Source organism: Stylophora pistillata, chromosome 12 (assembly GCF_964205215.1).
Source record: "Stylophora pistillata chromosome 12, jaStyPist1.2, whole genome shotgun sequence".
Taxonomy (NCBI): domain Eukaryota; kingdom Metazoa; phylum Cnidaria; class Anthozoa; order Scleractinia; family Pocilloporidae; genus Stylophora; species Stylophora pistillata.
In genome coordinates this window covers 24,407,007-24,422,504 of record NC_142530.1, presented here as the reverse complement: position 1 = coordinate 24,422,504, position 15,498 = coordinate 24,407,007, and the positions used below count along the sequence as shown (strand labels likewise).

The following is a 15,498-nucleotide window of genomic DNA, read 5'->3' as shown; positions in this document are numbered from 1 at the left end:
TAAAACATCAGCCAAAAAACAAATTAAGGATAATTTCACCATCGACTTATCTTGCTCCTGAAATGAAGTGAACTGATCAAGAGAGATTCTTTCTTGATTAAGCCAAACACATAAACCCGTCCACGCGACTTAAGAGTATCGTAGGACAATACTGTTTTCCTTGACAATTACTTACTAGCCCCCAGTTAGATGTCTGTTTTCTCAAGTAGACTACTGTAGGGAAAAATCTGTCATCACCTACAATTTCACGATGGGATTCGATTTTAGCAGCATGTATATTACGCCAAAGCGGACAGAAGCATCCCTTGCGATGCTCAACAATAGGTCCATTTCCTTAAAGAATTCAAACCATAACAGTAGCCAAACTTTCGAGACATCGACATGAACTGGTGAAGTAAAACTGTCTTTTTTATGGCTTCATCGTGGAAATGGAGCCATTTTGACGCCATCGTTCTTTCTTGTCTAAATGTTCTACTCTTTTTCCGTTTGCTGAGACATTAAAGCTCTGGGGAAACTAGCTATCTCCCTGAGCATTGTCGAAGCTCGTTTTCAAAGTTCCTGCACGTTTTCTATTTTTTAAATGGTGGTCTAATCTCAGAAAATGAATCAAACACAACATTCTAATCGGGATGGCAGTTTGATCGTTTTAAGCAGCTACCATCTCTCAAAGCCACCTTTCCATTTTCCTCAAACTACAAAGTTTGCAACTGTCTAAACAAGACTGTTTTTAAATTCAAATATTTAAAGTCACCTGGAATCCTTACTGACCTACACACTGCATGATTGTACCTACAGTCGTTATCCATACTCTTTCGTTCGAAGTCTTTTCCCTAAAGCTGTCTCTTCCTTTTGCCTTTCAGGTGGTATTACACAAATCAGTTTTTTTTTTTCGCCTTTGAACATGAATTCATTCATTTTTGATTGATTCGTTTTTAATGCTTTACTTTTTTATTGCACTTTATTTTACTTTAAAACTAAAGACGACTGAGATTGATGTTAATTTTACTGTATCAATCACATGAGCCTAACGCAAGTGAAAGATCTACTCACGCTTTTTGCTGTTGCCAGACATCTCTCTCAGGTTAAAAGAGGAGTTAAAAAGTAAGGACCGATTTTATCTCACCTGCTGAAAAATGCAGCATTTTTCTTGTGCAGTATGGGGTATGCGCATATGGATGTCTTCTAGCCGCACCCTCACCAATACGTCTCTGTGGATTCTATTGAAACAATATTAAAATTGAGAAACAAGAATTGAATTTCCTTTCTTTTACTAGCGTAAGTTTGGAATTCGAATGATCTGCTCGGCTTCAACTGGTCGAAATGGAGAGACTGATCCAGATTCTGTAAAATTAAAATACTACGAGGCCACGTCCTTGACCTGAGTGCTTCTATGGAGCAAATTATCCACTCCCTTCAGTTTACATTTGTTTATTCAGGGGAAAGCGATCAAGGTTACAGATCAATCCTCTAAAGCAAGAGAACAGATGCCTTTTTGAAGAGAACAGATTTCATATTATAATTATCTATACAGTACAATTTGTTACGTAAAATATGGGTTGTTTATCTTACCTACAGCTCCCACTATTTTCGCACTGAAATGGATTAACATCGAAAAGTGTACCATGGCTGTCGCAACATATCTGGCTATTTTTATCGATCTGAAAAGGATGAAAGAAACTGAGATACAATGAAGTTCTGCGCACAGGAAACAAAGCCATTATTTAGTAAAATTAGCTGATATCAGCCAGCTGCATTCCTTTGCTAATGTTAACTAAAAGTCAAAGTAAAGAATGAACAATAGAATTAATCTCTTAAACAAATTAATGTCTTACTTCTTGAACGAGATAGCAGATAGTGCATTCTGTGAGTGTTGCATTAGTTGCACTCGCCTGATTCTCACTGCAATCAGACTCGCGGCAGCAATGGCAAGGGAAGAACTTTTAAAGACCGAAATATAGAAAAGAAAACGAGCCAAAACGGCCGGAACACAGGACACTAAGAACTGTAGTACGATCGAATCAGCGCGCGTGGCGCAATCTCCCAGCGTTAGCCTTGCTATTTGGGAGTTCAACTTCCAAGTACAAGTCCAAGTCCAGCCGTTTGGCTTTTGAAATTCGTTTTTTGGCCCCATGTTTGTATTGGAATTCAGAGAATACACGTGTGTACTTTTCAAATTCTTTATTCTCCATTGTTCCTAATCTTTTCATCATACTGCCGAACTGAGCGATTTGTTCCGGGGGATTAACAACTATTTTCTTGACTGTCTCGATCGTTACATTGTCTTGATTGCTTTCAGCTTGCGCCGCGCGCGCTGATTCAATCGTACTACAGTTCTTAGTGTCCAGTGTTCCGGCCGTTTTGGCTCGTTTTCTTTTCTGTATTTCGGTCTTTAAACGACCGATTTCACGTTCATGGAAGCACATGATCGCCTTTACTGTTTCTCGCTCCGCGTTGTTACGGATTTGCTTTATCTCTTTTTTGAAATCCTCGTCCGCTCTTATTTTGGCCCTCGCCCTATATTTCAGGGATTCTGGGCAAGTTCCTTTTTCTTTGTGCATTTGTAGCGCCTTGATCGCTTTGTTGTTTAGGTCTTTTCCCGCTAGGCATTTGGTACGGAGAGATTTGTTCGTCATCCTCGGACTTACCGAGTAGATCATTTTCGGTAGCGGTGTCATATGCGGCTTCCATGTTTTCTTCGTTATCAATGCCATTGTTTTGGCCCAGGGCGTTTAGTAGCCCATTTGCCGTTAGAATGTCTTCCAGCATTTTCTGTAGGTGGTCAGGCAAGACCGCCGTTTCGATCCTAATCTTGTGGATCTCGTCAGTTGCCGATTCACTGAATAGAGTGATAGAGATTCGTTCGGTTTTACGAGCACGGAATAAGAACAAGAAAGACCATTGCGTTTTTCTCTCTTTTTTGTATGTCTATCTTCTCAAGTGTTGGTACGAGTTTATTTTTCTATCAATTCTGTTATTCAAATATCTTCAACCTAGTATTCGTTTGAATCAGTACTCAAGGCTCATGGCTCTATTCAAAACTCTATGTGTGCAACTTTAGTTCTACTGAGCCTTTAACACTGTGTGACACCTCGTGGGACACCGAAAATCAATCGCATCTCAAATCTGACCGCACAAATAAAAATTCTGTACAATTTCAATCGTGAGGGGTTGGTATTCAAAACCTTGTGGGGATATTTCGATATTCTTATTGGTTGCTTTGCAATTGATCTGCCAAGTTAGCTGATCAAAATTCTACCGTTACGCACTACGTTGGAGGCCATTGCGAGAGATTCATAAGACCGAATTTCCCCCTCACGGTTTTCTTAAGTCGGTATCTTGGAAGTTCAAGGCAATCCGTAAAGTTTACATACCCTATTAATGCGTTCAAAGAAGGCACAGTCGCATGAAAATGAAGAACGATTTTTTGGCTTCCAAAGGTTTCCCAACAATTCACGCCGTTAAGGTGACCACATGTCAAGTTACGTCGACACTCTGAAAACCTCGAAATGCCAAACGCCAACAGAAGCAGAAGCGTCCAAAAGAGTCTTAGGGGACTCGGAGCAAAAACATATTTTGCGAGTAACTATCTAACAGTTACCCGTGACAGACTTATAGTTCAACTCTGCTGAACGGGAATTTTGATTTCAACTCTCTCTTTTTCAATTTGGAAGCGGCGCCATGGGAATACTTAATGGCTGCTGATCGAGTATAGCTTTAAACGCAGAGACAGGGCAAAGATCTCCACGTGCCACCGAGTTCAGGAGATGTTTACACGATTGAAATTGAAGGTCCAGGATGCTTTCCCGCAAGAAACTCTTAGGAAGTCTTTGCGTTGTTTATAATTGGCTATTCACAACTTGGCGGGCTAAAATACCACATTACTTTTTGAAAATAACTCGAGTACGTTTCAATATTTTACCAAATCTTTCAGAGAAACTATAGTTAAAGTAATTATGCCTAATTTGACATAAAAAAAAATTCCAAAAAAATTGGCCCTCGAACGTCTACCGCATCCTTAACTTTGGGCTGCGCAGGAAATTAGCTCCTGCATCAAGATAAGCTGTCTTTGTCCGAAGCTCCTACAAAAAATGTCCTTTATCCAAGTTTTATTTCGACCGAGAAGCTGTTCCTTTAACGTTCAAAAAGATCATTTAGATTCAGCTACAGTGTTTAAAGGAGGTTAACAGTTGTCATTCTTTAAGCGACGTAAAAAGTCACTCGTCGAGACATGGCCATAACGTTACTTATTTCCAGAGATTTCGGGATCTCTCACTCACTTCATGAATACCTCCTCTTCAGCAGAATAACAACGTACTGGGTTTTCATGGAAATCCGAATGATTGGAAATGGCTTCTATGAAATATCCCTTTAAAAGTAAATGGCAATTTACTTTTAATGGGATATCTTTGGAGGCTGTAGAATTGTCCGCTCCTGAACTGGTAGGCCGAACGTTCCAGCCCTTTTTTGAAATAAACTCTATCCAGCTCCTCTCTTTCTTCTATGGCTTCAACTTCTTAACAAAGAGCGCTAAATTTGTGTTCGTCTTCAGAGGGTAATAAGTACGAACTACAGCAGTTGAACACTAAGCAAACTCAAATTCTCAGAAAGAAACTGTGCGACACGTAAACTTTCGTCCTCGTTGCCTGAGACTAGCAGTATAGCAGTGAAACATCGCGATCAATAATTGTGATGGTCTGACTCTACGTCGTGATAAAATACGATTGAACGTTGTAATTATCTAAAAAACTTTGTTAAGTTCACGTTTCATGACAACCTGCGTACACAATGTGACAATGAGTGCAAACTACGCATAAAATTCCTTGACTCTCTGCAGTTTTAAGACTGTTTTGAAGAATCAATATGGTACATGTTACAGTTCTGCGAGTTTACATATTGTAGAACTCACACTGCCTTATACAAGGCCCCAAAATTTACCTTCCTTTTTCAGGTGAGATGAAATAGTTTTTTCGCGTACCTACAATACATACTTCAGTATAAGTCAAAGGAGACGAGGAAGATATTGGAATAATTGGCTATAATCTTACAAAGATTAACTTTTATTCAAATAGTACAAGATACTGCCCATGAGTAACATCGCACTAAGTACAATTTCTTGAATCACAGAGGACAGGAACGTATGTTGATGCCAGCTTTTAGTAAAGGTTGTGAATAAATGAAATACGTCCATAATTGAGTTGAAATATTCTACCACGTAATCCCTTTACAGAATTTTCTTCAGAAACTCATTTATAACTTGTATTTTCCAAAAGTAGCAATAGTTATGGGTGAGTCCTCCCATATTAAATCAGTCAAAGTTCATTTAGGAGCTGGAGTTTAGATTTGAGCTGTAACCAATTGGCCAGAAACTTTCTAGCGGGGTTAAATTCGACAATTGAAAGGCAATTTTCTTCCTTGAGTTTGGAACGAGTTAATTTGCCTTCGTTAATACGCTGCGCTTAACGTAGAAAGAAAGCTTCGTATGGAGTTGCTTGTTTGAAACCATTCCACTTGATCAAAAGCATGTTTGACGGGCGATTTTGTTTCCAATATGTTATGCTTTTCACATATCTGCATGGGTTCTCAAGACAGTGATTCCCGCCAACTTAAGAAAATATCACTTCCAAGGATAAGAGTTGACACATCAGCTGAGGGTTTTGTCAAGGAAGATGCTGCTATTTTGAAGATTTTGAGGAATTTCCAATAACGTGAAATTCGGCGACAAAAATCATAGTGGTAATTTTAGCGGACTGTCCAGGAGAGTACGGTGTACTAAACTGACCAATCACAAAACTAAGAGATAGGTTACAAAGGAGTCATGGTCTCAAACTAATCTCTGGGGACGATACACCTAACGTTGCCATCACATACGAGAGAAATCACAAACAGGCTACAGCAAATTTGTAAAAAAAAAGTTGAATTAAGGCTACAAAATAAACAACAATTAAAAAAATCACAAAAATGCAAAAATACAAAAAAAAAAAAAAAAAAAAAAGCAAAAGAACACGCAAACAGGTAAAGAAAAGATGGAGGCAGGCATCGCTTTTTGGAAAAACACGTGATCAAAAAAGCAAAACGTTGTTGAGTGATTTGTAAGTTTATTGGAAGAAGGAAAGTGAATACACGTTCTTACAGAGCAGTCTAGCTAACTGATTAAATGCTCCAACAACTTTCTCTGCTAAATAGCATTCATGCAAAACCACAGGTTACTATGAATAATTGTCTTTTCTTGTTATCCATTCAGCCTCCGGTGGCGGCACTAAGTTAGAACGTTATAAGATAACCCAAAAGAGGTTTTCAGCCTTAAACCATGTACAATAAAAAAAGACAAATACTAGCTAACAAAAAAAGACAATTAGGGTAGCGATCGTAAATGTGTTTCTTCTCGAAACGAAATTTCACCAACGCTCTTTTAAAACCTTCTTTGATACATAGTAAAATCATGATAGCATCCCTAACTTGAACTCATGCTACTATTATACAGAAACTGAAACGCCAAATAACGCTAACGATTACTACACTGACCGATACGTTGCGTATTCATCGAGTAAGTGTGCGTGCACTTTAAAGGCTACTCAATCATTTTCAGTCAAGCCGGGTAACACATTTCCTAATTACTCACGCGACTCTTTAGTTGTGTCTGAAATATCTAGTAAAGCCTTCGATTCTTTTTTACCACGCACGGTCTACATGCAGATACTTTTGCTATAAAAAAAGTTGTACTAAAAATGGGCGCACCTAAAATTTGTTCTTCTTCGAACGAAATTTCACTCACGCTTTTCATTAGGTTTACCTAGGATTTGCGTCTATTTTGAGGTTATTTGTCTATTTACCTTGCCGGGTAATACACCCTTTAATTACTGGTAAAATATTGATAGCGTTCCTAAAATGGTTCTTCTCAAACAAAATTGTACTCACGCAATTCTTATACGGTTATTGAAACGCCGAATAAAGCCATGCTGATTTTATAATGCATACCGTGCTTAGAGAGTAACTGCCGAATAAATATATTTCAGCAAATACAAAATGCGCTCATAAAATTTGTTCCTTCTTAAAACGAAATTCCATTCACGCCATCTTGCCGCGCGCAGTCTAGATGAAGAATAGTTTGCTGAAAAATTAGTTGTGCTAAAAATCAGAGTACATAAAATTTGTTCCTCCTTAAAACGAAATCCCATTCACGCTATCGTACCACACACAGTCTAGATACAGAATGGTTTTGCTGAAAAATTAGTTGTACTAAAAATCAGCGCTCATAAAATTTGTTCCTTCTCAAAACGAAATTTCATTCACGCTATCGTACCACGCACAGTCTAGATACAGAATGGTTTTGCTGATAAATTGGTCGTACTAAAAATCAGCGCTCATAAAATTTGTCCCTTCTTAAAACGAAATTTCATTCACGTTATCATACCACGCAGTCTAGATATAAAATGGTTTTGCAAAAAAATTAGTTGTACTAAAAATAAGCGCTCCTAAAATTTGTTCCTTCTCAAATCGAAATTTCATTCACGCTATCGCGCCATGCACAGTCTATATACAGAATGGTTTTGCTAAAAAATTAGGTACTGAAAATCAGCGCTCATAAAATTTGTTCCTTCTCAAAACGAAATTTCACATACGCTTTTCATAAAAGTTTTCCTATACTTTGCGTCTATTTTGAGGCTATTTGTTTATTTATCATTCCGGGTAATAAACTGTTTAAAAACTAGTAATATGATGATAGCGTTCATATAATAGCTCTTCTCAAACAAAATTGAACTCAGGCAATTCTTATACGGTGACTGAAACGTCGAACAAAGCCTGCGATTACTTATTACCGTGCTTATTACGTTCCGCGCTTAGAGAGTAACGCTGCCGAAAAAATACATTTTGGCGAATTCAAAAAGCGCTCATGAAATTTGTTCCTTCTTAAAACGAAATTTCACTCATGCTTTTCATTAAAGTTTACCAATGCTTTGCGTCTATTTTGAGGCTGTTTGTCAATTTTTCATGCTGGTTAATATACTGTTTAATTACTAGTAATATAATGATAGCGTTCATAGAATGGTTTTTCCCAAACAAAATGGAACTCACGCAATTCTTATATGGGTACTGGAACGCCTAGTAAAGCCAACGATTACTTATTGTCACGCTGTTTTATACGTTCTGTGGTTGGAGAGTAACATTGCTGATAAAATATCAAAATACATAATAGAAAAAGTGCTCATAAAATTTTTTCCTTCTTAAAACAAAATTTTCATTCATGTGATCTTGAACGGGTACCTTTATATTGCGTTTATTGGAGACTACCCAGTTTTAATCACGTTGTGTGATGCGCTTCTTTCTCGTTGAAATTTTTTTTTCCTCCTGAAAACGAAATTTGTCCCTTAGGAGGTCACCTATACATCAAGTTAAGCTTAAGTCGCTTCATGCTGACTCCCTTTTTTTCATTACTTCTAAAATACAACGTCCTCATTGACTACCCTGATAACTATGATCCCATACTTATGATGTAGCTTCTTGTAGGTTTCAAACTGACTTCACTGACAAAGGAGAAATCTTCCTTGTTCTAAATAACTCAAGCATGATGTTCTCGCTTTAGAATACAATCGTTTACCTTTAAAAGTACCTGCCTTGACTGGCACTGGTCTTTAAACTCAAAGCATGTCTCAACCGAGTTTTCTAATGAACTTGAATTGAACCTCAGCCGAACAAACAGTTTGTCGTTATAACAGTTTGTCGCTGTAATTTTCATCCTCTGCAAGAATCAGTCATTTTGCTTTGCATTCTCGGTTGACAAATCTTAATCTAATTACAGTATCTGTAAAATCCATTCTTGAGCACTGCTAACTGCAGAAAAAGAACAAGAAATGATTAAAGCAGGCGTATGACATCAAAGATAGTGTTTAAACGTTCCATCACATAGTATTTGGTTAGGTGTGTCCCGAGAGCAGGCCCGCAGTATATCCCTATTTTGTTCTTGCTTTCTTTTCGGATTTAATTTTTCTTTTTTCTTTTCCATTAAATATTTCCATTCTTAGTTCTTCAGGTCTTACATGACACTTACGACCGCCTCCCGGTTAGCTCAGTTGGTTAGGGCGCCGGACTGTTGTGCGGGAGGTCAAGAGTTCGAGCCCCGGCCGGATCAACACTCATGGTCTTAAAATAACTGAGGAGAATGTGCTACCTTTCTAACATCAAGAAATGAATAGACATTGTAGTCTTCTCGGATAAGGACGAATAAACCGTAGGTCCCGTCTTCCGCATCTATTAATTAGGTAATTTGGTAAGGCAGGGGACGTTACAGAACCCACTCACGAGATTACTGTGATGTGATCTGGCCTGTTTACTGGGCCCCCAGTAATCGGCGCGAGCTGTTGCGGAGTCCCTGCCCGTCGGCGAAGCTAATAAATTAAATTAATTACTTAGTAAAACAAAAGAGCACTAGAGGCCGTAACACCAACAACAAAACCCTGCTATAATATTGAGGAGGTCCAACTAGTACAAAAAATTGCTAGTTGTGAACTTACTAGGAAATTAATCCTTGTAGTATGTGTATAACAGCTCATATGGACTTGTCTTCTCCTATACAGCTGCACAATGTTTTCTCGAAATCATTCGGTGACTCCAAAACAGTCTGGTTTATCATGATAAAGAGGTGACGATACTTAGACGGCTTAGACTGAGCTAATGTTTGTTTGTTTGTTTTTCATCCGTTACATATTTGTTTGCTAGTTTTGGTTTCTTGCCTATAATTTTAGCTAGTCACATATTTGCGTTTTATTTCTTTTTTATCAAGGATCTCTACTTGTACGAATGTATAATCGTTCCTTTATACCCCCTGGTTTAAAAAGCTGTTAACTGGTGAAAAATAGCTCAAGTATCAATGAAGCTACATCCAATCTAAAAAAAAAAAAAAATGAATGGATGCTTAACATCAGCAAAGCAAAGTAGTTTTCATCGTTTAAGCGGTTCCTTGCAGTAGCTTCAACCCCGAGGGTGAGGGAAAGGAATTATTTGAATTTAGACCGACTTTGTCCAACTAAACTTTACCTAAACTCAAGAAGTTATTATTGAATTATAAATCGCTAGATTTCCAACAACTTTAGTGTTTGATATATTCTGAAAATTTACCATGCAACGAATCATTAAAATCAGATCGTTCAGAGTCTCGCTTCAAACTTTTTATCGTCATTTCTAAAGCTGAGTAATTTTTGCTAAAGAAAACATGATTGGTTAAAAAGGTTTCTTATTGAGTACTGTTTTGGAGTTGACCGAATAGCGGATGGCGGCAAATTGGACATTTGCGGCTGTGGAGAAAAAAATAATCATCATTGGTCAGAAATGCTGCGTAGTTTTTAATTCTTCTACACCGCTGGCACAGCTAAGCTAACTAATGAAGCAGCAAGACAGTTCTCAAAGGCAAGACTCCAGAGATAGTTGGTCTTTTTAGTGCGTGTATGCCCATAAGGCCTTAGCTAGAGAACGTCATTGATTTCTGTCGGTTGCCAGTCGGTCAAACTGCCCCCATGTGCAGCCAGACTCGAGAGATACAACACTGAGATTTGAGAATCATTGCTGAGCGCTTTTCCTATGCAGCATAGTCAGTCCATGCCAAAATTATCACAATGAATCGTTCTTGAGCTTCGTCGGGGGTTAAAAAAAGCTGTTGACTAAGTCTCAATTAAATTTGATCTCGCATATGATTGGTTCAGAGGCCAAGACAACCCTTTCCATACTCATCCGAAAATTGCTGTTTTTTCTTGAATTTGGTCAATTAACTCGGGCAAGAATTTGAAAGCACAGAGGCAGGCAAGCAAATAAATTAATTTTCATTACAGAGCTCGAGAAAATGGACGAGGATGAAAAATGTAACGTTCGCAAACAGTAAATTCGTCAATTATGACACGACAAGCCATCAGAGAAAAGTAGAGTGTATTTCATGAGGTGTGTGACGTTTCAGAGAATACTTACACGCCGTTTTGTATCATTGCAATGGCACAGTCCTTGTGGACCTTGTGAGAGCAAGGGAGAATTTGACACCCACTAAAGGCGTCCTGTGACAAGTGCAAAGGAAAAAATGTATCAATATAGGTTTAATAACTGCTTTGTTTGTATAGTAAATTTAGATTGCATTCCAGATATACTGGTGTATTGTAATTCTTCCAAAAAGAAAAGGATGAGAGTTTGACACCGATCCGTAACAGTCAATTCCTTTTCGTGAACTGTACAAAAACTTTCAATTTTCTCAAGCTTCACAAACAAGGCCCGAAAAAAGGTAGTCTATTGGCTAACTAAAGCTTATATGAATGATTGTTTGGGCCCTAATCGAGCTTTGGAAAAATTCTTAAATATTTTGGGACATATAATACGTATTTAAAATTTAAATAGAAAATACAAGGGCAAGTGGCTTCAGGTCGAGCGTCCACAAAAAAATCATTTCGAACACACTAGTTAACATTCCTGACACTAAGGGTGGTAATTTATCTAACGAGCAAAAATACCGAGATGTCTCACCTCTAGACAAATACAGCATTCATCGTGTCCAGAATCGGGCCTGCACTTATGTTTTCCTTCGAGACGTTTGTCAAGGCATACGTTACAAACATCACAATGGAACGATCGGTCTTTATGGATTCTGTAGAAGCATTCAAAATAAGCAATAGAGAGTCGAATTTGTTACTTTTATTCGCGCACTTTTCCACACGGCCTAAACTGGTAAACAAGACAAAACCCTATCCAGATTACTGTAAGATGCAGATGTGATTCTTCTCAACCTCTCGAATGAAATGCTACTAGGTAGCAAAGTATCAGCGTCAGTACACTTCTAAATACAAAACAACCGGTTGAGGCGATACTCCAATCGTCTTAAGTCAGAGAAAGAATGATATTTTATACAGATACAATATCCTCCAGATCTCAATTTTCAAGTGCACAAGTCATCAAAAAATCGGTTTCATCATCTTACCTACAGATACCGCATTTTTCGCAGTGGAACGGATTTTTATCGACGGACGTGTAATGGCGACATGTTGAGCAGAAATATTCAGACATGATCGCATTGCAGCCGCCACATCTCTGGCCATTTTCGTCGATCTGAAGAGAATAAAGGAAACAAGGATGCAAAAGTGTCTTTTTTTGTTCGGGACATCAGTTGTTCTTTTATGAGATTAGCTTATGCCAAGGTATTATTGTCCTGGCTACCTTATCTTAACAAGAGAGCAAAGGTAAACGATCATAAACATCTTACCTCTTGTTCGTGATAGCAGATAGTGCACCGTATGTGTGTGGCATTAATTGCTCTCGCCTGATCCTCACTACAATCTGACTCGTTGTGACAGCGGTGGCAAGGGAAGAATTTTCCACAGCAGGGGAACCGAACCAAGCATCGGCGTTGATAATGACTGCAAACAGGGCGCGGACTTTCTTGTACAGGTGTCGCCATGGGTTGCCGCTCAGCTTCTACGGTCGTCTCATTTGATGGGATAGATTCCCCTCGACTGTTCGTCGCGTGAAAGCTTTGTGTAACGGCTGATTCCCCTTCTCCCATATCACCCGTTTCTTCTACGCCTGTATTTTCGACTGACTGGTTTGCATATTCAGTTTCCCTCGCGCGCGTAGCATTTGAGACAACAATTCGGATGGTCTTGGCCATAATCTCTTGAAGATATCCAAGACTAGAGGCCAAAGAATACTCGCTTACTCTCATTGGTAGTGACTGTTCACATTCGTCCCTACCCACACCACTGGAGTATTCATTTGCCATTGAATCCATGTCATTGTAAGCACACACCGATCCACACACACTGAACAGTTTCTCTCGGTTAGCATCAAAGGATTTTGGAAGCGATGTTGGATTTGACTCGTTTGTTCTCTCGGAAAAGCATTCACTTTGCAGCACCGTATCTTCACAGGACTCTGAGGATGGGAAATGCCAGCTTTCTTTTTCGTCTCCGTTAGGTGGCGATACATGATGAACACTAAAGTTTTTGATTACTGAGGCGTTATTTACAGGAACACCCTTATCACATCTATTGGCTATATCGTGTGAAATGAACTCGTCCTTGTCGTATGAATTCTGACCTTTGGCTTTAAAGAATTGATCATGAGCATTAGATACAAAGTAGTCCTGTTCGTAATCTTCCTCCCACGGACCGTCTAATGAAGCACGATTATAGTTGCCACCGTTGTGAAACGAAAGAAATGGGCTACTCTCTTTAACGTGGCGTGCCATAAAGACAGGATCTAGGCCCGTATTTATGATTTCGAGGTCATGGTGAGCTGACAGTGGATTTTTAACGATGGGCAACGGTAAGGGGCTTTTAGCATTATCTGTTAATCTCTGTTTAGGTCTTGCTCCTCCATCGCTTGAGTGAGATTGAAAGAGCTTACTCTCAGTTACAGGAGGATATCTATATTCGCAAACCGCATCTCTATCTGTATGTGACCCGTTTTCGTTACTTAAAGTTACACTTATGCACTTTAGGTTGGTTTTTAACTTCTCGCCGGCATGAAATTCTTTGTGAGGATTTTGTGTGAGTGCTGGTCCATCCACAGTATCAACGTTATTGAGATTGTTGTCACGGCTTTCACCGTCAGCAACAACATCGCCCATATAAGACATCGATCTGGAGGTAGTTTCATGGCGGTTTGAGAAGGTGGCTTGTGACTTAAAATGTATCTGCCCATAAAGATCGATTGGGACTACTTTTCTTAAGCTTTGGTTCAAAGATCGCGTTTCATTTTCCTCTCTTAAATTGGGCCCGTCCACCGAATCCTTCTCTCTTTGAAGATCTACCACGTTATTTTGACTTCTACTGGTATCCTTGTTCATGGTTCCGTTGGGTAAAACGTCTTTAATAAGTGGCTCGAATATTCTCTCTGTCGTCATATCATCAAAATCGGAACAAGAAGTACCTTGCTTTTCCAGTGTATCGGTTTCATTTTCTCTGATTTCGACCTTAATCCCCTTAATACCCTCCGATAAGTGGTGTTTTCCACTTTTCATTTTCCTTTGCTCTTCTTGGAGATAGCGTCTTTGTTGAAAATTTATTTTAGAGTCAGCCGAAACAGTTGAATCGGACCGGCTTTTGTCAACCCCCACAGCATCTTGCGCCTCGACGTTAGGTACGAAGGTTTCCCTGTTGGTTTCTTTGATGTTTTGATGTTTTGATGATTTGATGTTTTGTTCAGGACACGTATTTCCTTTCAAAAAGGTGAAACTCTCCTCATCATTAGGAACTGTTGAGGTGTATACTTTTTCTGGCGTCGTTCTAGGCAAACGGCTTCTTTCCTCCTCTAGAAGCTCGCACTTAGGTTGCATTGCGAGGTCATTGCGATCTTGTACATTAGTGATGGTAGTATCTTGTGTTAGTTGATTTACCACCAACGGTTTGTCGTCTGTCGTCTCTTTCTTGCCCACACGTGAACAAACTATTTGGTTATTTTCATAGGAGCCAATTTTCCCGGTAATGGCGGTTTTGCTTTGTGCTTGCGTTTCTGGACTACGGTGTTGAAGTTCCAATTTACTACAATCGCTACCATAATGTGTAGGGCTTGAATGCAGCGTTGGCAAATGACTTCCATCTGCACTGTCTGAACGAACTGAATTCCCTTCGGTACAGTTGAGTTGCTTTTTCCTCAATTTTTCGTGAATGTCAGTGATAAAGGAAAGTCTTGATTTTCTATGATCTTCAAACAAACGTTTTCCCCTTAACATCTCATTACCGTCTTCAATAAGCATGGATTCCTCCTCATGGCTGCTCAGGCTTTCCCCAACAATGCTACAATCATTAGCTGTCAATGTAAGACATTCGCCATGGTAATTTACCTGTGGAGTCGCTGTCAAATGTTGAGAAGTAGTTGAAAACCTTTCTTGTTCTACTTGACTTTGGCAGTTAGTAGCTAAACATCTTGTTGCATTGACATTAGAACACATCAAACTCGACCCATCTTCCCTGGAATTGTATTCCTGATCTCCTACACTTTGATAGCAGGAGTCATAGGAACCGCTAGAGTCTTCATCAGAAGCTTCTTCGAGGATCTGTCGTGTTATCTCGCTGATTATTGTGAGACACTCTAGGGCACTGTCATCCGTGTAGGTTCTTGAAAGTTCTTGTTGGTCGTGTAATTTGGAATTGCCATTCTGAAATAAGATTATTTTAAACTCAGTGGAAGCAACACCCTAAATCCCCCTTTTAAATAAGCACACCTTTAATATACAAGGCCCTCCAAACAAAAAAAAACTTTTAATAAGAGCCCTCTCTCTTCCCGTTGAGTGATCACTTCAGCTGAACTAGTTGAAAGCCGATTTTAATGGACAGATTTGCACATTTACACCTTTCTCTAATTATGTTGGAAACACGTTCGGTTTTACAAATGAATCCGAGCACCAAATAAGAACAAGAAAGACCATTTGCGTTTTTCTCTCTTTTTGCGGTCCATCTTCTCCAGTGTTGGCACGAGTTTATTTTTCAATCAATTCTGTTATTCAAATATCTTCAACCTAGTTTTTGTTTG

At 39.0% G+C, this 15,498-nt stretch overlaps 1 protein-coding gene across 3 annotated transcripts in view; it reads right to left on the bottom strand.

Annotated features, from left to right (window-relative positions):
• The window catches only part of LOC111340075 (uncharacterized), a 47,580-nt gene that overhangs the window by 3,242 nt on the left and 28,840 nt on the right, over positions 1–15,498 (bottom strand). For 2 of the 3 annotated variants that reach the window (XM_088740692.1, XM_088740693.1), the window contains 5 exons: positions 12,230–15,124; positions 11,948–12,075; positions 11,497–11,617; positions 1,570–1,658; positions 1,124–1,217 (listed from right to left, as the gene is read on the bottom strand). In XM_088740692.1, coding sequence (XP_088596818.1) covers positions 1,124–1,217; positions 1,570–1,658; positions 11,497–11,617; positions 11,948–12,075; positions 12,230–15,124 — 3,327 coding nt within the window. Of the gene's footprint in view, positions 1–1,123; positions 1,218–1,569; positions 1,659–6,075; positions 8,830–9,509; positions 10,290–10,953; positions 11,037–11,496; positions 11,618–11,947; positions 12,076–12,229; positions 15,125–15,498 lie in introns of those variants that run through there. The other variant, XR_015993875.1, reaches the window with a different exon arrangement.